Source organism: Cynocephalus volans, chromosome 12, assembly GCF_027409185.1.
Source record: "Cynocephalus volans isolate mCynVol1 chromosome 12, mCynVol1.pri, whole genome shotgun sequence".
Taxonomy (NCBI): domain Eukaryota; kingdom Metazoa; phylum Chordata; class Mammalia; order Dermoptera; family Cynocephalidae; genus Cynocephalus; species Cynocephalus volans.
In genome coordinates this window covers 30,173,107-30,198,799 of record NC_084471.1, presented here as the reverse complement: position 1 = coordinate 30,198,799, position 25,693 = coordinate 30,173,107, and the positions used below count along the sequence as shown (strand labels likewise).

The following is a 25,693-nucleotide window of genomic DNA, read 5'->3' as shown; positions in this document are numbered from 1 at the left end:
TAAATGGGAAGACTGACTAAATTAATATAAAGGATGCAAAACAGCTCAGGAAAATGCTATATATAAACCAGAATTCTAAAAGCTCACAAAATATTTAATATAAGATATACTAAGTGCTTGAGGATATGCACATTAGTCTTCAGACAGAAGCGCATTAGAATGAAATGGGGAAAAAAACATTCTGGAACCTTGGTTCCCAGGAAAAAAACAGCAAAAAACAATGGTACCTTGGGCCTTCAAAAAAGTACATGTAAATGGTTGTCTGAGTATTAAACTTAGATACACATAAAAGAAGAGATTAGTTTTATATTTTTTATATTTCTTTTTAGTTTTGTTAATTCTTCATAATATTAAATAAAATGAAAAGGAATTATCTCAAGCAAAATGCTTTAATAATTCTCTCAAGATCGGGAACTTAATTACTACTCTAAGTTGAACAATATTAAAGCACAACTACTGTCTATATCCATGTGCAAAGTCCTAATATTTTGTAAATAAATTAATGCAAAATTGTTAATACTTTGTTCTCTCTTTTTTGAATAGACAAAATAATTTATAGTCACAGAATACATCTACTAGAAAGAAATGTTTTTAATATCATCTTTAACATATTTTTTAAAAAAGCAACAATTCAATAAGGATCCTTCCATTGTTCTTTATACAGATTTAAATGCTGTCATGTAATTTATTAGTTACATTTATAATCAATAACCTTCCGATCACTGAGTTTAGAAATTACAGTATTTACTGAGCTAAACTCTCTCACAGAATAAGGCACAGCTACATGATCACAAGTAGTAAACACAATACAAATAATAAATCCAAAAACTAAACGAGAAAATATTCATGCAAAAGTATCTATAGAAGCTATGAATATATGATCCAGTTCAAGGATGTACAGAATGTTATATACATAACTGCATCATGTTACAATAAATTCATTACTTCTGCACAGAAAGAACCTTAGCCATTTCCAATTCTATTTTACACAATTTTACATAAATTTAGTAATTTTATGCACAATATTCACATTTGCAACAATAACAAATTGATCATTAAAATTCAGGCAAAGGGCAATTAAGACACAATAATGCGTGGCACATTATAATTACAGAATACCATTCATCAAGCTCATGTTTGGAATACTACATTGATGGCACATTTAAATCTTACGGATCAAACCATCCATGGTTTTATAGCCAAAGTGCATTTAAAAAAAAAAAAAAAAACCGCCATAGTCAAACAGGTCATGAATATCAAAATATATGACCATAATTCACTCTCCACTTAAAAGCTAAACATTTTTATGCAAACTCAAGATTTAAAAAAACTGGCTTTTAAATTTTCAAAACTATATAAAATAATCATAAAGACTTATTTTAAGAGAGATGGGAAAATAACAAATTTGGCAGTTACTATTTAACATTACTGTGAGAAAACTATTAAACTAGCTAATTTCACATTAAGAGGTAGTTGAACAAAATGTTATTTGTACACTGTATTGAGGTTTTTGTGTTTGTTTCCCTTTTTATCTTCAGAATGAACAAATCCTACGCCAGCAGCTTTGTGTCCATTCTACTAAAAAAATTCTGTAGGCATAGTTTATTGTACATTAACCCAGCGAGACTTGATTTTAACACACGTTTCTGTGCTGGGGTTTGGAATTTACCAACATGTGATGCCAATATGCTCTGCATTAGAGCCAACAGCTGGAACTCTGCATGTGCCAGCTCTAACTCACTGACAAAATAATAGTGACAGCAAACATCTAAAATGTACAGCCAATAAGGACTCAGAAAAGGACTTTTTAATTAAGAGAAAAAAAAACCACTTTAATTTTTGTTTACAAAACACATTAAACTGGTGAGAGTTAAAAGCAAAATGTTAAGCTTCATTCATAGTATCAGTGTGGTTACCTATGGTAGGTAAATTACTCAAGACCTATGAAATGAGATTAGTTAGATGAAGAGGAGAAACAATTGTGTTTGTTATCCCCGCAATTGTTTCTGTGAATACAGGAGGACGGGGGTGGAGGGGTCAGGGAGAAGGCCTGCAGTGCATCCAGTTAGCAGATGAACTGAACACATGTTCTAACCCAGAATTGTCATAAAGTTTTATTATCTTAAAAAAAAATAAACAGTGGTGCTGTTAATATCAGTGTTTTTTCAACACATTTATTAAGTTACCTATATGTAAAAGTGTAGAATTAAGTCTATCATAAAGAATTTAAAAGTATATAAAAATGCATAAATAGCTCAGTCTATATTAGCAAACTATTATTTTTAATAAAGAGCCATTGTATTTCTTCATTACATATGCTCAGGGATATATGTTTATCCAAGTACACGGAATCAATCAGTGTCCTTAACAGCTATTGACAACAGGGTTTATTTAAATGTTTTTTAAAAATAATTAAAGGAATATGCGGCAATCTCTTTAGTTTATATATGTTGTAGGTACAGCATAAACATAATTTTGTTTCAGCATATTTGAAAGCAAATGTATATTATAAACTATTTATTGTAAATGAAATATTAACTCCCATCCTTCTCTGCTCTTGTTATTAAATGATTGCACTGAACAAATGTATGACTTTATATTTCTTCTCTAGAATGAGTAATTAACCAATATTAATAATTTCTTTTTTCAGATGTTTTCCAATCTTCCAATTGAGTAAATATGATTAATTAAAGTTTAATGCCATTGTTCAGCATACAAACAGGCTAATTCTTAATTATCCTTAAGATGATCAGCCATTCTGTTTCAGTTTTTATTGTAACTTTGGATTCCTAAATATATTTGGTTTTGGTGATATTTTATTCTGCAGCTGTTACTTATAGGTAATTTCACAGCATTATTTTTGCAGAGTTAGAAGATTTCCCAGTTCATATGGAACCCCAAACTCAGAATCATTTTAAATTTAAGTCCATTTTACAACTTTAAAAAATTCTTCCCTATTAGGTAAGAAGAAAATAAAAAATAGAAAATGTCTTTTCACCATTTTGTATTTTGTTTTCACAGATAAGACTGCAGCAATATTAGTTACTAGCTTTAACATGCAAAATTATAAAACAATTACAGTGAAACTGAACTATGCTTGGGAAGGTTAAATCAAATAAAGGAAAAATTAGATCCATTAAAAAAGCAAACAATTCCTGAAGATGCTGAAGGGACAAAATAATGGTATAATATGAAGGCTAATCTTAGAAGCCTTTCCAATTACAAGAAACCAAGAATAGGGCCATTTTACAATGTTTATGATTCATCTTCCAACTGAGGGTGAGGGTAGGAAGGTTTGTAAGATTTTTAATAGACAATATGTGGGAGTTTAAAAATGATATAGAAAAATACAAAAAGAAAAAGAAAAATTAACCCTAATCTTTAAAAGGCAACCCAGGATAACCGTAAAGTAAGCAAACTGATTTTACAGAGGTTTTCATAAAATCCACCGAGGAGAATTTAATCAATATTGCTAAAATAAAAACCATGTTTGAATTCATGGTTAATACATATCTTAACATAAACTGTATTCAGAACACCCAAGTAGTAAATTTTTAACATAACAATGCAAGTGAGCTATGGACCTATATATGAGAAAAGGGTAGTCAGAAAGCGTTACAATTCTGTGAGTGACTTCACAAAGAGAATATTTAATATAATTAATGTGTTATTGTGCAACAAAAACAGCAACAAGTGATAGATAACATCATCCATGTACATTTGTGTACATTAAATGTAAGCAAAAGAAGCTATAGAATTATATTCAGCATTTGTGAACAATGAAATTATATTTAAAAAAATACATTGCTATTTTCTGTCCAAAGTTTATTTACACTTCATTGGCTAATTCTCAACTTGGCATGGAAGCTGTTCCAGGGGCTAAATGGAAAAAAGTAATGAAAGATGAGCCCAAGTCTCACAAAAATAGAAGAGTTTTACTTAATATTGATAACATTCCAAAATATACGAATTCTAATTTGGTCTACTATTGCAACCAGTGTCCAAATCAAATAGTAGTCCAAGACCTCTACTAAGTACATTTATTAAAAATCTAATGTTAGTGTAATATTACTCTGAAGTTGTGATAACCCACTATCCTTGCAAGTCATTGAAACATGCATCACAGACACGAACAGGCTTCTTGGAAGAAGGAGTTAAGGCATTTTTGGCTGAACACTCAGCACAGAAGATATTTCCACACTGTCGACAATGATGCTGTAAATGACAAAATTAAACATTTTCAAGTATAAGAATAATACCAAAAGCATTATGAAACTACATGAATAGCATAAACTACATAATATAATATTTCAATATGTTAATTTAATCCCTTTGTTATAGTAAACTGAATGCTTCCTATTTATCAAATACTATGCAAAACATTTTATATGGAATTTATCATGGAATTCTCAAAAGAACCCTAGGAGGTGTTTTAAAAGTTTTAATAAAGCATCCATATCAAGTGAAAAACTGTTTCTATTCACCAAATGTTTTAGGCATAAAGACTTCAATAGGAATATAAACAAGTTATCACATGATGGTATTATTTAGAATACTTTTTTTTAATCTCTGCTTTTTCTTCCATTAAAAGAACCCAATGATGACTAAAACATATGAGTTTAATACTGGCACATTGGTTCAGAAAGTGATTGTCCCAGAGAGTAACTCAGCAGGAAGGCAATGGCTGAATTTAAAACTAAAATTCAAACACATATGCTAACCAGAAACTAAATTGCATGAAGTTTAATTATTCTATGTAGTTGTAAAATAAAGTTTACTGATAAATAGAAAATTTTTAAAAATCTGTCAAATGCAGACCGTATGGATGATTAAAACATTAATGGTAACTGAAAAATGAAATCCAGAAACATAGCTATGTGAACAAAATCATTTACCCGTCTCACTGTTACTGAAAAGCCTTTTCCACAGGCCATACAGTTTTGTACTTCATTGTCTTCAGCCCACTTTCTATTCAATGCTTGCGTATGTTTGATCTATTTAAAAAAAAAAGTTCAATACATTATAATATTTAATGTTTAAAAGAATGATGAATTATTTCTAATTTGGTGCCAGAATTTTATACAATTCTAACTATATGCACCATGGAATAAAATTTTAAAAATCAGAAATACTTTCATTAATTTCCATTGTCAAAAGTAGCTATATTCATAAATCTGAATAACAAAATAAAATTAAAGTAAATCAAATGTTATTCCTCAAAGGCATGGGTAATTTCTAGCTTTTGGGATTTCCCATCCATTCTGATTCCAATGATCAATCCTTCCTCGTGACTCTGAGAACACTCAGATCACTTCTTTAACACATATTAACTCATCTATTCCTTGGGGGTTTTTTTTGTTTTTTTTTTTTGGCAGCTGGCCGGTAAGGGGATCTGAACCCTTGACTTCTGTGTTACCAGCACCACATTCTCCCAAGTGAGCTAACCGGCCAGCCATCACTGTGGTATTCTTGAATTTTGTAATTCTTTCCCTGAACTGACAACTGATGAATGATATGGCTCTCTAACTAATCCCTGAGGTCTCTAAAACAAGTTTTTTTTTATATTTTCTACTTAATTACCTGTAAAATTACAATCCTATTACACAGACATTAGCTATTTGAAAGTATTTATTAAACATATGAGATGAAAAAAAAAATCAGAAAATATGCTTTTCACTAAGAGGTAAATTCTACACCAAGAACTGCCTCGCGTCACCAGGTGACTTACCTGAAGGGATTGATTTTCTCTGCCTAGCTCCTGCACTGCTGCAGTTGTATTATCCAGCTTTCTTTGCAATTCTAGTACTTTGGTTTGAAGCTTTTCTATTTCACCTTCTCCTTTAAGACATCTGGAATCAATTACAGAGATAATTAATTTTTTAAAAATCGCTAAAAACCCTTCTAGAATACAGATATGAACTACTTTAATAATTTTAAATATTATATATTAATTTCAACTATTTAAATACTCAAAAATTTAATGTATTCAAATATTCAAAGTATTCAAATATTTAAAGAATTTAAATATTTGAAGTATTTAAAATCTTTAGTATTTTAAATATTATATGCTAATCTCAACTATCTGATTGTGTTAAGAGTTAATTTTTAAATAGCTACTTAAATATTTTGGGTTACTCACATAAGAGTCTTCTATTTAAAAAATGTGGAATATGACAATATTTTTGTCACTTACAGTGGAAATAAACTAATTTTACTAGACCTTATTCACCTTTCTAGTAGTGCTCTCCTTTCATCTTGATTATTCTGAACCGTTGCTTCTAATACTGCAATTTCACCCCGTAAATCATCCGTTTGCTTCTCGAGCTCACTAACTCTCCGTTGACTAGATTGCCACTCCTTCTTTACAGTGCCTAAATTTTCATTTAATGCTGTAATCTGCATGGTAAGTTTAGCCTCATTTTCTTCATGTTTCTTCATTCCTACCTCTTTTTCTTTTATTTCGGAATGCTGAGAAAAGGAAAACACAGGGGAAAAACCTATTACAAATGTAGTGTAAAATAAATTTAAGTTATTACTGAATTCAAAATATTGGCAATATAAATAACACTCCTTATTCAGGGAAGGAAGCAGAAGGGTATATTTTATTACACGCTAATAAAACTGATTCCACAAATATCTGTGCAATCTGAACTGGCTTAAAGGTCATAATGCTGAAATAATAGTTATTTAGCAAGCTTCTTATGAGATCAAGCTAAAGGGATATGATTTGAGATTTTTCTTTGTCCCACCAGAGTAGGGAAAGACACACATGGTTAGGAATAGCAAGGCATCCTAGAGACAAAGCTGGCATTTCCTTATGTCTCTCAATTCTACATACACTCTTTTGTCTCTATCAACCTGCCAAAAAACAATACAAACCCTTCAAATCATTGTTTGAACTTGAAATTGCAACTCTTCAATTAAAACATTTATTAGTCAAGTTATCTGGGGATATTTGGACTTAATTCAATAGAAGAAAGCCAGATGCTTCCCATTTGGCATGCACAACTTAGGGAAGGGAAAGCAGACTTTAGCTATCTTAATTCCAAACTGAAGTTTCCGTTCCCCCTTACCAACATTCACTTGGACCAAACAAATGAGTTTAACATGATTAGCTTTCACACCATTTACCTCAATCTACATAGTTGTATGTTTGTTTCTTTATTTGTATCTGGCACTAAAAATGTTTTTAAACTATATTTTAATTGGATTTTTAAATGGATTTTATATAAACCGAAATATGATTACAGAGTAAAATATTTTCGATCATATATCACCTATTTAAAGAAATCAGACCTCCTTTCTTAGACACTAAAATGTTAGGCAAGCATTTCAATCAAATTCTAAGTAAAAAAATCCTCTCACTGGACTGATTTAAAGATCTATTACAAAACATACTTCCCATCATTAACTCACTGACCAGTTTAGCTTCTTTCTCAATAAACTCTTTCTTCATCTCATCTTCTTCCTTTTTCACCTGCTCTCTTAGTATCTGCTGGTTTCTCTTCTGCTGTTCAAGAGTTGCATTCAAGGAGTCTACTTTTCCTTGAAGTTCTAATTTCTGCTGAATCAAAAGCTGTTTGGCATCCTTGAGATTTGTTACCTCCTGTTGAAAAAGTAGGGCCAAAATAAGTCATCCTTAATAATAAACATTTCAAAATGTAGCTGAAATTTATGCAATTTATCACAACAGTGATATGAGTTTTATCCACTTCTGAGATTCTTAAAGTTCAGTATTTCAAACAATTGATTAAAAAGATTCAAGATTATTTACTTCCTGCTCAACAATTATTTGAATTGAAGTGAAACTTAGTGTGCATATGTTTTTATTATACTATGTGGAAAAAAACCTCTTCCCCCTATTTACCCTTTTCTCACATATAAAGCATTTATTGGTCATCGTTCAGTCATCACACATTGAGTTAGGTTCTGAGGATAAAATATAAAGATGAATTATATACATTCCCTGCTTTAAGGAAGTCACATTCTGGAGGAACAGAAGGACGTGATGAGATCATTAATTATAAAGCAAAATGGTTAGTATGCTGATAGAAGTAAAAGCAATTATGAGAGCTCTCAAGAGAGAATCTAACCTTTCTCTAACAAAATGAATAACATTTTACAAAGCAAGTGATAAACAATTAGTTTCTTCAACTGGCACCCTCTTTATGCTTATAACAGTTAAAATGTTAAAAACGACATTATTAAAGGATTTTATGAAGAAAAATAATTGAAAAAAACAGAATCCCTTAAAATCTTAATTCTAAACTCTTAGATATTTTAAAATTTACTATCTACAAGCATAATTTTCTAAATCAATAGCTCTCAATTATTTTATTATTCAGTAATCTGAAAACAAAAGTAACACAGTTTCAATATGTGTATAGATATTATAGGAGAACACGCTGGCAAGAGTGTTTGTCAAAAACAGCAAAACAATTTGCCTTGCACATAGCAGGTACTCTCTTTCTCTGTGTGTTTGTGTGTGTACGTGGGTGTGTATACACATTTAATTTAAAGAATAGCACAACAGAAAAGGGAGGAAAAATGATTATCTTAACATACCTTTATGCTTTCTTGTTTGTGGGACTTGAGTTCTTCACTTAGTTTAGCAATTTCTTTTTCTTGTCTACACTTAATTTCCTCTATGTCTGTCAATTTAGATTTTTCATTTACTAGTTCTTTTTCTGTCAGTGACTGAAAGAATAATGATTTATTACAAAATAATTTTAAGCAAATACTTAACTGGAAATTAGTGTAATAAAAATGACCGCTACTATTTATGACACTAGCTCTGCCTCTTTCTACCTAAGTTAACTTGAGCAAATTACTTACTCTCTCTTGCCTCTGTTTCCTTATTTATACAGTGTGAACAATAATAATATGATCATTATAAGGATTAAATAGTTAGTTAATATTGAAAAGTGAATAGTGCCTGGCCAGAGTAAGAATATGGTAAAATTTTGCCAAAAATACCAGTCTTACTCTTACAACTCCTATTTTATTATTTTTACTATCTTCATATAAGTTTCCTGGCTAGGAGCATTATATATGATCTCATTTAATCTCTATAATAGATTTTTTAATCCCCATTTTATAGATGAAGGAACAAAAGTTCAGGAGAAGTAAAATAATCTTTTAGAGGCAGGGCTAAAACTAAAACAAGACCTGTCTGACATAAAGCCCTTACAATTAAACACCTGTAAACTATAGTTCTGTCAGAACTTTCTAAACTTGAGGCACAAATCACGGATTTCATTATAGCTTCACCACTCCCACCCCCACAAAAACATTCTAATTAATTTTTAATTAATAATAATTTCAGGAATTGTACATTTACAATACACCAAGAACTTCAGGAATTGTACAATTCAGAATAACCCTCTACCAGCTGATAGTAATATATAATTTGAACTATAAAACAAAAAATAAAATGTTTCCTAGAATCTGAATTTCTCTTTCATATAGAATTTAGAGTGATTTTTTTAAATGTACTGGTCATATAAACCAATGCTTTTAACTTTATAACTTAGCATCTATTATATAAAACACCATTCTACTTCCCCTTAGAAAAAGCTGGTTCTTAACTTTAAGAATTCTTAATAAGCTTAAGAATTATTTCTAGACCTTTTATTATCCCATTCATACATCTAATGTATAATATGTTAGATGAGAAATAGTCAAGGGGTTATAATATCTGTTCTTGAATAACTAAGGATCTATGGTGTGAAAAATTGATTTGTTTGTAAAACTAAAAACAGCAGTAAGAAAAATTGGTAGAAATGACAAGGAGACTATTAAGAAGTACTTCCCAGCACTAAAATACCAATAATTAAAAGTGTTTTAGGGCCGAGCCCGTGGCGCACTCGGTAGAGTGCAGTGCTTGGGTGCGCGGCGACGCTCCCGCCGCGGGTTCGGATCCTATATAGGACTGGCCAGTGCACTCACTGGCTGAGTGCCGGTCACAAAAAAAGACAAAAAAAAAAAAAAAATAAAAGTGTTTTATCAGAAACTAAAGGTTCATCTGAGAGAGCTGTTGAAAATAAAGGTGTACTCAATAAGAGGTTTGACTAGAGATCTCTAAGGCCATTGCAACTCTAAGATTCTAGATCAAAGTCAGGAAAATGAAATACCTTTTCTTTTTGAATATCTTGTAGTGCTTTACACTGCTCTTTCAATTGCTGTTCTTTCTTTGCTGAATCCTGCTCCAAAGTAGCCTTGGCAGTCTTCAGTTCTTGAATCAATTTATTTTGGTTTCCAATTTGATTTCTGTTTGAAATCAAATCCTCCTGTGCTAGAGAGAGCTTCTCTTCTACAGACTTATAAAAACAATTTCCCAAATTATTATATGCCTTTTTTTTTTTTTTAGTAAATTTCAGCAGAAACAGAACAGTTAATAAAAAGGTACTTCAAAAAGTTCATGGAAAGATTTGTATTACACCTTTTTAATTCTATTTTTTCGCGAACTTTTTGAAGTTCCCTTTTATAAGCATTGTGGAAAGCAATATACTAATAAGATGGAATGTTATGCTCTTCAGTAAGATCATGTAAAAGAGAAACAATTTTAGAATATTAACTCTCTTGCATATGGAAAACATTTATAGTATAAAATATTTTGTAAAACTGAAGCAATTCCAAAACCTCGAGAAATAATCTACAAGTATTGACTGAATGTTTATCACATCTTTGGCATGGGCTAGGTAATATGAACGAATATCAAATAAGTAGGAACCACATCAAATACACTTGGAGAATATATATACTAACATGGTTAGAGAAAAGGCAGAGGGAGACATGAAAGAAAACAATTTTAAATGCTACATTATGTATACATACATGTTTTGTAGAATCTATGATGTCCCCTGATGTCCTAAAAACTTTAATAAATAGGAAGTATTGTTTGGTTTGGGAAAAAACCCTGTATTTTACAGCTGCCAACCTGATCAAGTAAACTAAAAGAGAAAACTCAGACAAACATCTGACGCTTTGTACAGAGAAGGCCATCACCCCATCCTTTCACCCTCCTCCTATCTATGTGGCAGTGATTGTCAGTTAACACAGTCCGTAGTTATTGACTGTTCTAAGGCCCAAATATTTTGAAAAGCCAAAGCCAGAGTAAAGGCAAGCTTTTTGACCTGTTAGGCTTTATTTGGGGGTAGATATGGTAATAGGTAGGCAATAGGAAGAGTAGGAAGCTGCCACTCTCAGCTCTTATTGCTAAGAATCAGCAGGGAACGAGAAACAGCTCTAAGGTGATCTTCTATCAGGTGTGGAAGAATCTGATCTTTCTTATTCTGAAGATGTAGTTCCTTTGAAAAGTAGGCAAAAAATATAATTCAGGAAAGGAAACCTCCTGGCTAGACTTGAATATAGTAAATATTCAATAAAAAAAAAAAAAAGATGGAAAAATAAATAAATAAAGACTTTCTTTATTTACAGAGATTCTTAAGTTTCCTGGAAGAAAAAAATGTTTACTCCTTACCTTAATCCAGTCTTTCTGATACAAATTAAATTTCAATTTTCAATGGCTGCCAGTAGAACATTAAAGCCCCTAGGGCTTATTTTTTCAGGAAAGACCTAAAGTCATCTAGTTCTTTGTTAATCGGACACCTATCCCTGATGATTCTACTGCTGAGGTAGAACAGGAAGGTATAAGATGGTCTTTAACTTAAAAGGGTTGATGACACAGCCTGAGAAACAAAACAGGTATGTAAAAGGGAAGCTGTGCAGGGTAGTAGGGGATATGCTATGTGCCAAATGCACAGAAAAACAATGAGTGTGAAACTGTGGAAAGTGGTTTACAGAAGACTCCATAGTGCATGGGGGAACTCACCTATGTGTCACAAAGAGTAAGAGTGATTTCACATAAAAAGAATAAAATTTGACAAAGCCTAGTCTCTATAGTCTATAGCAAGTGTAATTAGGTAGTAGAGGTCCTGATCCAATGCTACAAAATACCAAGGCTTGCTGAAGCCTGGAAAGCAATAGTATCCCTAAACTCTGACCACAAGAATTCCAAAATGCCCATGGTCTAAGTAACAGCTCATAAAATTTTAAACTCACAAAACCCAGTGACTGATTCTTTAAAGCCAAGCTCAAAATTTGAACCACTCCATGAAGTTTCTTCTAAAGATGCCAAGATATATTGCTCCACCCTACCTCTGAACATTCACCTACATCATTCAGTGGTATAGTGCCATGCATTTTAAATGTTCCTTTCGTCTTTCTTCTTGCAGACCATGTTATTTTGTCTGCTCAGCATCTCTCCTCTTGGGTAAACCCCCTCTCCCATTCTATAGTTTCGTCGGGACTATCTTTAACTCATCTACTCCCACTGGAATAGGTAAATCCCAAGGATCAACTACCATCCTTGACCCTGATTACACCAATTATATCACAGTACCACAGAAAAAAAGGATTTCTGCAGTATTCTGTGGTAGCTATTGTTTTTGTCTATTTAGCAAGTTTTCCCATTGTTATTTCAAAATAAAACCTTTACAATTTTAGTTATTACTTTTTCTTGGTGTCTAATGAAATGACAGAAGGGATAATATTAGGCTAAGAAGATTTATATTTAAGTCTAAACTTATTATCTTAGAGTTTTCACTTCACTCAGGGTATAAAATTTACAATTACATTCTACTTCTATGTCTACTGCACAAGAAAGAATAGCACACAGCATAGCCAATTTGAAATATCCAGTCAACAAACTTAAGTATTTCATAAATAATCCAGCAGATGGGGCTAAAGGCATAGCTCAAGCCAGGCTGTCTTCCATTCTACCGGTGTCCAGATATACATGGACAGCCCACCGTAGACAGCCTTGACTTAGGTAGAGGTCATGTTACAAAGTTCTGAATCTCTCTGCTTCTCTCTTATACACAAGGTCATACAACATCACTGAAGGCAAAGAAAAATAATGGTTGAAAACCACCTCTTATTCTGGTCTATACATATCATTTGAACTTCTCTAGGAATTTACTCTTTTTTTAAAGCTAATTTCCTATATAGTTCATACACTTCTCATTTTAGAAGCATTAATATAAAATTTAACTATTTTCTATTTTGTCAAAAAAATTCTAATGAAATGGTGGTGAAACAATAGAGGAGTTTGGGCTGACCAGTTAGCTCAGTTGGTTAGAGCACAGTGTTGTAACAACGAAGTCAAGGGTTCAGATCCCCATACTGGCCAGCCACAAAAGGAAAAAAAAAATTGAGGGGTTTGAGTCAGAAGAACTGAGATCTAACAACGGTCTGTTATTGTGCAGCCCTGTGCCTGTCCTCTCTGCAAAAGGAAGCATTAGGCATGCCCTCACCTGCAAAAGGAAGCTTTGAAACAGAGGATCTATCCAAGGCCTCTTAACAGTTGTAAAACTCTATGAAGACCCTGTCCCTCTGCTTTCTATTTTTGCCCACATTTACATCTGAGTTATTCTTTCATGTATGAAATTACTAGTACACAATGTAGGTTTTAAGGTATAATAAAGATTGTTGTTGGCTTAATGAATGAATATTGATTGTGTGTGATTTTTTTTTGGCGGCTGGCTGTTATGGGGATCCAAACCCTTGACCTTGGTGTTATAACACTGCACTCTAACCAACTGAGCTAACTGGCCAGCCGAAGCATATTGATTTAAGAGATATAAGTCCTGTTACTAGGTTATGATATGGGTAAATGATACATCCATATGAAAAAAGTATGAGTTCTATAAGACTTTTATAGTCAATCATTAAGTTTCGTTTCTTCTATCACTTAAATATCCTTCAAATTCATCCGCTTTTCTCCATCTTTACTGCTATGACTAGCCCAAACCACCATCATCTTGCACTTGGACTAATGCAAATTCTCCTCTCTAGTGTCTACATTCAGCTGTTTCCCCTACAACCCATTCCTCATCCCAAAGCCAGTCATTTGCCTAAAATACAAGCCTAAGCAACTCTCTTCAGTGGTTCCGCACTGCCTTTAGGTTAAGTCCAAATTCCTCCACCACCCTTCCCTGCCTTTCTACAGTGTTGAAAATAAAGAAGATAAATAAATAAATAATAATTTAACACTACCCAAATGTCAGGTGGTATTTTTTTTTCTTATAACAACTCTTCCTAATTTTGATCTCTCTCTCTGTCTCTGTCTCTGTCTCTGTCTCTCTCTCTCTCTGTGTGTGTGTGTGTGTATATATATATATATATATGAGCACATACACACATATACAGACACACACACACATAGGTGTGCGTATATGTATGTATATGTATATTCTATTGGCACTGGTAGGGTAAATGCTGTACATAGCCCTATTCCCCACTCCCCCTGCATACGAGAGTCCCCCCTCCCCGCTAGGAGACTACCCCTGGCCAAGGTAGTTACCCAAGGAAAGGCACATCCCCTTTAAGTCAAACAGAAGGCTGGAGGGAACGGGACACCAAGTAAATGAACTAGTAAATGAACTAGCACCCTCGCACCAGGAGAGGAGCAAGCAGACTGATCTGGTCAGCCAGATCTCCCATGCGCTCTGAGGTATGTGAGCTGGGTGAGGGTCTGCACATAAGACTGAAAATAATTTACACCCCTACTCTGATCTGTTCAGTATATAACTGTTATATCTATATACTCCATGGCAGCACAGATATTCTTACCAATGGCCACCTCCGCACCTCTCGTAAGTCTAATAACACATTCAACCACCAGGTGAGTTCCTAGGAATAGGCAAACACTACACAAGTGCCCTCTCAGATTTGGGGCACCCCCATTACAGCATTATAAATATTCTTTTACCCAGTTTCCTATTTCTGTCAAAACTATTAGGCACCACTGATTTCCTTCACTTCCCTTGCAGCCTGGTATGTATTCAGCCGTTTTGTTTCATCTTTTCTCTTTCCCACTAATCTTTTCTATCTCATCCTCTTTAACTTTAATCCTGGTTCTAATCAACTCACACCTTGATTACTAGAATTTATGGAGAAAGTAAGAGAGATAATCTCTTACTTAATTTCACCACCACTACTATCCAGGTCCAATACAAGCTCTCTACAAACCTCTTCCAGGTTAAGTTTCCTAAAGTACTATTTTCTTCATTTTACTTCTCTGCTTAGACTCTTCAATTTTTCCCCCAAATGTAAAATCCAGTCCCCTCTGCTAGGCATCTAAAATACTTCACAATTTGGGCCCAACCTTTTTAACCTTAATTCCAGAAACTAGCACTCCAGCAAGACAATTATGTTAATTGTCTCCTGGCTTTGCTCATTCCCACTGGGGCACCTTTTCTCAAACATGTCCCTGAATAAAATGACCTTTCTCAGGACCCTCTGCATATTCAAATTCTACATATATCAGGACCCAGTCAAATCCTACCTCTTTTATAAAGCCTTCCCCCCCCCTTCAATTGCCTATGAATAAATTATATGTTTTTTTATTATTCTGGGATTTTCAAGAGACTTTTGTAATAGTGCACTTTACATTAAATAAGCAAAGAAAAATCCCAAACATAAACAGAAAGCATGATATTTCACCTTGACAAAAAAAAAAAGAGAAAACTGACTGAATCTTTCCCTTAAATAATTGATACTATAATGCTACATAAAAATGTTTATCCTTTTTCCATATCCTCCATTTTAATAAACATGATACTTTGTCTAATTAAATCATATGGCCAAGGACAAAATTTCTAAACATTGTTAGATAATTGTGGTTAAGTTATTTTGAGCTATAATTTCCTAATTTTAATCATTCTAGTAATATCGGGAAGTTGACAAATATGTAAAAATAGTCACTACTGCCTGACAAGCAACAGTCAAATGCTTACATTTTTCACAAGTGGTTTACATTAAAAACTTCTTAGATTCTAACAGCAGCCCATCTTCAGTTATTTTCACATAAAGACAGCAAAATCCTTAAATAAGCTAACAGTATAGCAATTAATATATATCCAAATTATTTTACTGTTACAGATATACCACATTTTTAAATGCTCACATTTATATATATCATTATTTTGTTATAAAACAACTTAATTTAATAGAAAAGCATAAAACCCCACAAATGTTTACATTCTCTTGCCCATTTGGGTTCAAATGAATCATTTAATGAATTTGTATAAACAATTCACTGAGTTTTTACAATATAATATATTTTATTATACCTTAAGATCTTGCCTTGTGGCTAGAAGTTCAGATTCCTTCCCATAGAAATCAGATTGAAGTTGTTTTAAATTTTCCTGACTTTTTTCGTAGTTGTTTTGTAGCACTGATACTTTCTCTTTCTCTGCTGCAAGATCCTGGGCTGCCTGTGTGGATTGCTGCTGAAGTTTATTCTCAAGCTCTGTCTGAAACACACGATAGTTATTTTAAACAGTATACATCCCCCAAACCAGTTACAAATTGTGATATTTTGAAATACAGCATATATTTGGTCTTCATTCCTCTTCCTATCCCTTCCCTGACATAGGACTCCTAAAATCCACAGAATCTCCTAAATGATAAAAGTGTCTTTTTGTATGCTAATAAGTTGACTGATGTCTGGCATCCCCTAAGGTAGTTTCAGGATAGGGGCTGATCACCAGAAAGACCAAGGGGATGAAGGTTAAGTTTATCACCAATGGCGAATTATTTAAACAACCATGGAGCTCCATAAAAACCAGAGAGGCTCTGGCTCAGGGAGCTTCTGGATAGCTGAGCACATGGAGGTTTCTGGAGGGTGGCATGCCCAGGCAGGGCATGGAAATTCTGCGCGCCTTTCCCCATACCTCGCCCTGTGCATCTCTTCATCTGTTTCCTTTGTAGTATCATTTATAATAAACCGGTAAACACAAGTGTTTCCCGGAGCTCTGTGAACGGTTCTCCAAATTAATTGAACTCAAGGAGGGGGTCGTGGGAACCCCAATTTACACTGGTCATCAGAAGCACAGTTAAAACAGCCTGGGGCTTATAATTGGCACCTTAATTGGGGAGGTGGGGAGCAATTCTGGGAATTGAGCCCTCAATCTGTGGGATCTGACACACACAAGTGGTCAGAAAAGAATTGAGTTGAAGGATACCCAGCTGCAGAAATGATTCCTTGCTTGCTGGTCAGGAGAAATCCCCACACATTTGGTTAGAAAAGTCAGCCTTTTGTGTCAATTGTGGTGGGAGAGAATAGAAAAAATTGTTTGTGGGTTTTTTTCCATTCACAAATATAAAACGAAATCCACACAACTCAGATAATTCCTGAAAACAAGCAGAATTGCATTTATACCCCAAAATTCTACTTCTGTAAGGAGTAGCTTACTTTTTACTTATATGTCAAAGAATTACAAAATCAAACAAGTCCCAATTTAAAAACCATAAAATGCGGGCCAGCCCCGTGGTGCATTCGGGAGAGTGCAGAGCTTGGGAGAGCAGCAGCGCTCCCGCGGGTTCGGATCCTATATAGGAATGGCCAGTGTGCTCACTGGCTGAGCGCGTGCGGACGACACCAAGCCAAGGGTTGCTATCCCCTTACCGGTCACAAAAAGACAAAAAATAAAAAAAATTTAAAAATTTAAAAAATAAAAATAAAAACCATAAAATGCAAAATCAATTTAATAAAGAAAAAAAAAGCATTTCACTGGGAAGTACTAAGTATCAGGTCTCAGGAGACGGAGTAACAACTACATTCTCACAAAGGATGCAGTGCTAGATGACTCAGATAATATAATTTAAGGTTTAAGGGAAACTTCTACACGAAAGAAATTAAGAAGCCATTACTGTGATGAAGTATATGGTTTCTACTCTTGGAAGTTCAAAAATAACAGAAAATTTCTACAGGTCATCTTTACTAAGATCAAGGCAGAAAACAAAAATTTCACAAAGGCCCAACTCTTCTAAACTCTAAACTTATCTTTAGTCTTGAAGAAGATTCAGGACATACTCAAGAATTATGACATAATTAAAATATATGCAGAGTATGAAAAATAAGTACTTGACTTTTAAAATAAATATACTACTTCAATGCAACTGTTGTTGAGGTCATCAGTGACCCCCATGTTCTAAAATCCAATATTCTTATCTTTGTCCACATCTTACTTGACCTCTCAGCGGTACTTATAGCTGATTATGACCCCTTCTAAAAAACATTTTCTCCAACCTGGTTTCCAGGCTACCTTCTGTTTTAGGTAATCTTCGTACCTTACTGGCCATTCCTCTAAAAATCTTTTACTAGAGCCTTTTCTTCTGCTAGATCTCTCAATATTGTAGCACCTCAAAGTTCTGTCTCTGGCCCTCTTTTATTCTATATACACTCTCTCCTTAGAAGATCTCAAATAGACCCACGGTTTTAAATATCATTTATATACAATTGACTCATAAATTTATGTCTCTAGCTCCAGCTTCTCCACCTGATCTCTGGCCTCTTTTATCCAGGTACCTTCCTGACATCTCACCTTGAATGATTGACATATCTATCTCAAACAGAACTCTTGATTCCTGACAGCAACTCTGAACATCAAACACTGCTACTTCCCCTAATAAACAGCATTACCAACTACCCATGTATATAAACCCAAACCTAGAGTAATCCTTGACTCCTGGATAGGAACATTACCTCTCACCACCTAATCTATCAGAAAGTCCTAATAACTCAAAATGTATTCCAAATATATATTCCAAAATATATTCCAAATCATTCACTTCTGACCCTTTAGTTCATGCCACCATCGTGTACTATCTAGATTACTGCAATGGTTTTTCAATGCCTTCCTGGCTTGCTCCTTTATTTCCCTTTAGTCAGACCTCACCATTCTCTGCTCAAAAATTCTCCAATAGATTCTAACTATTCTTAGAACAAAACATTCCATTCTCCGTTATCTCAAAATCCACAAATTTACGTATAAATGATCTGGCCCCTATCTACTTCTCTGAGCTCATTTATATTAATTACTCTTTCCTCTTTCTCTACATTTTACCCATATTGGTCTTCTGTTTTTAGAAAACACCACACTTGTTCTAAGGTTGTTCTAGTTGTCCCCTGGCCTTTGTATGGATAGCATTTGTGGGAAAATAGCATAAGTGATTCTTTTTCAAGAATAGCTTAACACGGATTGCTTGTTTAACTTGTGTTGTGATAACCCCTGAAAGTGCACTTTCCCGGGTGACTTCTCAGGATGGTGGCTGGTCACCTTGTTCTTTTTACGTCCTGGTTCTTCTTCTTCCTCAGGACTTCTGGTGGGCCTTTTTCACAGGCTTATCCTGGGCCCACCCTTTTCCACCAGAGGGAAGGGGACAATAAATGCCTTATAAGGAAATAATAAAACTTAGGTGATATTTAGGAAGATTGTACAGCCCATAGTACTCAGCCAATGAGGAACTGGGGAAGGGATTTTCACACTAGGGAATAAATTGCTCAATGTAACTGTTTCAGATGTGTCCGTTTATCAGACACCCGATCTTGCAAGACCACCATTAAAGTCTCACTTTGCCGTAGCTTGTGTCTCCATGTCCATCCTTTGGCATTGGATGGGGGAGGGCATTTCTCACAGTATTGTACAGTCATGCATTGCTTAACAACAGGAATAGTTCTGAGAAATGCATCATTAGGTGATCATAGAGTGTACTTACACAAACCTAGACAGTATAGCCTAATACTTGTACATACCTAGGCTATATGGTATAGCCTATTGCTCTGACCACCCAACGTATATGTGTTCTGTTGTTGACCAAAACATTGTTATATGGCACATGACTGTAATTCATGTATCAACTCAAACCTCTTCAGAAAGGTTTTTTGATCACCTAACCGTTAGTAGGGCTCTGTCTCCATCATTATCTTGCACATCACCCTGTTTAGTTTCTTTGCCGACTAAAGCTTAGTTTCTCATAAGCTCCATGAGAACAGGTCCTGTGTCTGTTTTGTTCACAGTTATTTCTCCAGTACCTAGAATTGTTCCATGTCATAAAATAGGTGTCTAGTAATATTTCTTGAGTGAGTGAATGAATAAATGAATGAATGACAAATAGATTGAAGGTAGAAGAGCCTGGGACATGTACTAAGAGGCTACTGTAACAGCCCAGATAAGAGAAAAAGATAGTCTGGACTAAGGTTTTGGCAGTAGGAAATGAGAAGAAGGGATGAATTCAAGATAGCTAAGAGGCAGATTGATAGAAAATGGTGCTAATTGCCTGAGGAGGGGGAGAGGATGGTTGATTTCCCTACACATTATCATATGACATCCCATGTCATATCCCTTTCACAGAGTTCTTTGTCCAATTCATGTTGAAGGATGCCTGGACTTCCATTGTTGAAGGCCATACTGCACTTACACATTTTCTTTTCTATGTAAAGTCTCAATAACAACCATAATGGCTTTTCAGGCTCATTTGGCCTTCGTTATCTTAACTCTGACAAACTAAGTCATTCACTTAACAGAAATTATTAAGAGTTTATTTGCTAGAGAAGACAAAGTTCTTTGACTTCGAGAAACAAATCCATTAGTGGGACGGTAAAATTTTTTAAATTTTAAAAAAACATATAAATACAATAGTTTGACAACTGCTTTAACAGCAGTAAATCTAAAGTTCCAAAGGAAAATTCAGGAGGGTTAGTCTTCTATGATTTATCCTTCACAAACAGATTGGTTTTTGCTCTAAAACAGGTCTTATCACATTTCTACCTTCTTAAAAACCTTTAGTCCTCCAATGCCTAAAAATTTAAAGTGAGAACAACTATACAACATCCATGGTTTCATCCAATTCTTTAGTCTTACCTCCCCTCACTTCTTCACTTACGTATACTCCGATAGCTAATGCTCTGTAATGACATTTTTCAAGACTTGTGAATTTGGCTAATATTGTTTTCTCTCCTAGAAATGTCTAATTACCTCCTTTTTTTAACCTTTCAAAACTAAAATAATCTTCAAAGGCCCAGGTGAAATACTAGTTCCTCTAAAAAGCCAGTCAAAACTTCTACTAAGTTCCCATTTTTCTTATATTTCTGTTTAAGTTCTTGTTTCATTCTTCCATATTTATTAGAGTTTTCTTTTTCTTTACATATGTGCTTCCTCATTAAATTATAAGCTACTTGAAACTAGGGAGTCATATTCTATTCATTCTGTATTTCCACATCAGGTTTTGAATAAAATTGATGCAGGGACTGTTGATTTACAGCATGCTTGCTGGATCAATGGTTCCCAAATAATTTTATGCAATGTATACGAGGGTATTCCAAAAAGTTCACTGAAAGATTCATATTATGATTTAATTCTATTTTTTCCATGAACTTTTCAAAGTACCTTAGTATAGTATATTTTATATACTGTATATGATGTATTATATTTATATATACTATATATGTGTTTGCGTATTTTACATATATATGTTAAGTGTGTATACACCCATTAAAACATTATCCTTGTTTTTCCTATTTCGTGGTGGACCAGTGACAGTGATAACTTTGTCATGGACTACCACTGCATGGTGCACCATGTACACTGACACTCTCAGATCACAGTTTGCCATACTTCCATATAATATCCAACAATTGTCTTGCTTTCACACTGCACTGGTCACAGTACTAGCTACTTTAAATATATTATCTCAATCTTTACAACAATTCCATGACCCCACTTTATTGAGCTCAGAAAGATGAAGCATTTTCCTGTGACCGTTAAGCTAATGTGTGTCTCAAAAAATTTACATTCAGATCTGCCTGGCTCTAAAACTTATCTTCTTTCCATGGTGCTATACTGCTCCTCAACAAAACTAAACTCTTCTGGCCTTGCAGTGATTCTCCAGTTACTCTAAATTCCAAGTCTAATTTACAAAGACTGGCAATGCATACAACACTAACCAAAATGCTGCCCTCTTCAAGGTTAAAAAGTATGTTCTTTATTGCAGCACACATGTACTGATATAAAAGTGAACTAACAATAAGATCATTTCCTCTAAATCTCATAATCCTTTAAGTGTTATCTAGTAAAGCATAGGCAATATATATTAATCATAAATGTGAAAGAAATCTTATTATAAATAATAATTTTAAAAAGAAAACATGCTAAAAATAGTCATATTTTTTAATTCACTAAGTTAGGATGCTATAACAAATGAAGATCTTGGGAATAATTAGATAAGAGGCCAAAAGATTTTGAAAAAAATGACCTCAAGATATCCAAGTGTGCAACAAAATATGCACTGTGATAATTACATGCTGACTTTTGATTATATATAACACAAACAAAAGGATAGACAAATTTGTCTACTCTTGCTTGTCTTATTAGAAAACTACTCTTGCATAAAATTACAAAAGCACTGATCAACATAAAATGAATATTTGTGGTTTTTAAAGTTTGTATTCTTTTCACTCTAGTAGAATGACAACCAACTCTTAATTACAGGATATATTTAGTTTACTCCACATACTAGGGATTCTCTCTTTTTCTCCTCTAAGTGCAAATTAATATGCACATACCAACAGCGGGGAAAAACTCAATTTGTTCAAATATTTTATATTAAGTACAATCCATTTTTATCAACTCTTGGTCTGGACAAGTATTAAAGCATATTTAAGAATAAAAAACAGATGCTCAATAATAAATTAGAATAGGTTTAGAAATGGAAACCACTATGATATAACTTAAAATATTAAATAATTATAACTATATAAAACCTGACACTACAGAGTTCTTAATATACTCCACTTTATGATTTCTGTTCTTATTTTCCCTTAATAATGATTATTTATTTTTAAATTCCTTTAATATTTTCCAATACACTAGAAACGCTACATAAATTATTCTCGTAACATTGTGTTAGTTCTACATTATTTTACAGAAAAGCAGTTTCATATCTATCAGACAAATGATTAGTAACAGAATTTTAAATAACAATTATCTGACACTACGTTTATAGTGAATGGAAATCCCGACTTACATATTTAATCATATAATCAAATGCTTTTATACTTTTAACTTAGAAAAATTTTGAGTATATATGAATTTATCTGTATTGCAACTCATCTGTGTTAATCATATTATTATCTCAATTGACAAATTTTTCTTCTCATAAAAAGTAAACAAATATCATATCACTACCTTCTGTGAAGTAGCAGTTTTAACTTCACTTTGGAGTGCCTCAATTTGCTTTTTCTTCTGTTCAATTGATTGCTTTAGTTCATTTATGTTTCCCTGAAGTTGTTGCTCTTCTTTTTCCTTCCGTTTTAAAGTATTCTGGGCCTGTATGACTTGTCCCTGCACTGAATTGAGTTCCAACTTCATCTGATGAGAAATCTAAAAGAAAATAAAATGTTTAGCATTCATTTATTCATTTAAAAGACATTTATTGAGTACCACATGCCAGGCACTACTCTAGGTAGAAACTACTGTGCCTATTGACCACAATTAATCAGTAGTTAACAAAAAAGAAAAATCCCTGCCCTCATGTTGCTTTCATAACCGACGCTATTCTCTATTAGGTGATACACTGAATTCATCTTTCATTATTTCTACCTTCCTTTTTAACTTATAATTGTATATTTAGATATAGTTTGTAAATGAACTAGATTAGTATTCCCTTGTGTTATAAAAAATAGGAATGTAAACATCAATATCTAGATGGTTGGAATTTCTATTGTCTTTCAATAATATTCTCAAATGCCACTAAGCCTGTTGGTCACTGTTAATCAGAAAGAATAGCTCTTTATTAACCATGATAAATCTAAAATCACATTTGGCAAAAATTTTATGTTTAGTATCCGATAACACTAAACTACTGCACAACAGTTACCTCATTTAGAGATCTGGGCATATTTTGCTACAGCCTTCCTTTTACAATTCTCTCATATGTTTCTGCTCAAAATTAGACATCATATGGAAGTCACACTGAGGTTCCTCTGTGGCCAAGGTGAACTACTGCTATCTCCCACCTTTCCAGCCCAAGTCATGTTTTCTTGTTTTATGTATATTTCACAAAGAACCTAGCATTTCAATTAAGTATTGACTCATGTTCCAAGTTATTTTTGAAAAGTTTTGGTGCTATATACAGATGCCTCAGCTTATCTCCAATGCACAGCAAAACATTTTTGTGCAAAAACAGGAGTCAGATAGTGTAACAATAAAGATGATTATGTTATGATAACCAATGAAAGAAAATAATACCTAACATATTAGCATTTATTTTGTTATAGTCAGTGTTCTGAGCACTTTAAATATATTAACCCACTTATTTCTCACAATAATTCTATGACATCAATTCTCTTATTAGCTCCATTTTTCTGCTGACAAAAATGGAAAAAAGAGATACTTAATATAGTAACCTGTCTAAAACATGGCAAAACAGCATAACTAATAAATGGCATACCTAGGATATAAATTCAGACGATCTTGATTCAGAGCTTGAGCTCTAAGCCACTATAATTTTTCCACTTACATGGCTGGCATATATAGCACACGTGTCTTCTTTCAATCAACAAGAATACAACCACATTAAACACTTGTCAGGGCAACGTTTTGCTGCTTTATCAAATCAGATTTTCTAGAAAGCTGCACGCCTGGACTCTATCTGCTAACAGGCACATCTTCAAAGAGTAACAACCACCTATTACTGTATGCCCATTTATTTACTTGTTTGCTTGCTTGTTTTTTCCAGAGAGCAATAAAGGCATTAACCATAGAAAAATGTCTTGGTTGTCATACAATCATTATCAAATATACCATTAATATAAATGTCCTTGAAATAAAGAGCCCTTAAAAGGTCATTTCTATGGAAAGCTTATTAAGATTTTTTGCAACCATAAGAATGTTCCTTAATTTAGATTATCTAATTATAACTCTATACTTAGTTAGTTGATTCAGTTTTCTACTTTTATTAGTTAGATTTCTTTATTTGGGCCTTTCATTATAAACTAGCTTAAATCCTTTTAGCAGTAGGTAGAATATAAAGAACAATTTTAAACTATGAATACAATCCACTAAATTTCAGAAAAATAAACCTTGCTTTAACCCAAGTATGAGTGTGAAAATATTTTGAAAATATAAAAGCCTCATGCTTTAGATATTCTATGTTACAGAAAGAAGAAAATCTTACCTCTTTCTCTTTTTCAAGGGATTTTTTCAATTCATTCTGTTCCTTAAGTGTGCTTTCTGTTTGTACTTGAAGTTGAAGCTTTAATTCTTTGCAAGTTTTTTCCTAAAAAAAAAAAAAAAAAAATGCAAACTACATTTCACAGAAAATATTTGTAATAACCTTAAGTTTGGTTCATAAGCTTAGTAAGATATACACAGGTCACAAACTAAAATCATTGATGAGCTAAGACAAGATAGGATCATACATTACAACAATAAAATCAGGCAAATATCATAGAAGTAAAGGGGAAAGGACAGCAAAATGCTAAGGGTTTCTATCATGAACCAACAGCCACAATAAAATATTTTAAACATTGTTTATATAATATTTTGGAACATTTTGGAAACCATATTTTAATATCACATAATTAATTATAATTAATTAACTTATACTATTTTATTTTATTTTTTAATTTTTTTCTAAAAGATGACCCGTAAGGGGATCTTAACCCTTGACTTGGTGTTGTCAGCACCAAATTCTCCCAAGTGAGCCACAGGCTGGCCCCTAACTTATACTATTTTAAAGGTAGAACAGTGGGCTTCAAAAAAATGGAAGCAGGAAAATTTTTAAAAGAAAATACTAAAACAATAAATTAAAAAGTAATCACATATACATAAGAGAGAAGGTGCAC

The 25,693-nt window shown here is 33.3% G+C and overlaps 1 protein-coding gene across 5 annotated transcripts in view; it reads right to left on the bottom strand.

Moving 5' to 3' along the window:
- Window positions 1-567: 567 nt before the first annotated feature.
- EEA1 (early endosome antigen 1) overlaps window positions 568-25,693 on the bottom strand; it is a 146,012-nt gene continuing 120,886 nt past the window's right edge. For all 5 annotated transcript variants that reach the window (XM_063075157.1, XM_063075158.1, XM_063075159.1 and 2 more), the window contains 10 exons: window positions 25,024-25,125; window positions 23,034-23,228; window positions 16,137-16,319; window positions 10,134-10,319; window positions 8,566-8,697; window positions 7,421-7,606; window positions 6,230-6,468; window positions 5,729-5,849; window positions 4,896-4,994; window positions 568-4,215 (listed from right to left, as the gene is read on the bottom strand). In XM_063075157.1, the coding sequence (XP_062931227.1) occupies window positions 4,093-4,215; window positions 4,896-4,994; window positions 5,729-5,849; window positions 6,230-6,468; window positions 7,421-7,606; window positions 8,566-8,697; window positions 10,134-10,319; window positions 16,137-16,319; window positions 23,034-23,228; window positions 25,024-25,125 (1,566 nt within the window). In that variant the 3' untranslated portion in view covers window positions 568-4,092. The remainder of the gene's footprint in view (window positions 4,216-4,895; window positions 4,995-5,728; window positions 5,850-6,229; window positions 6,469-7,420; window positions 7,607-8,565; window positions 8,698-10,133; window positions 10,320-16,136; window positions 16,320-23,033; window positions 23,229-25,023; window positions 25,126-25,693) is intronic.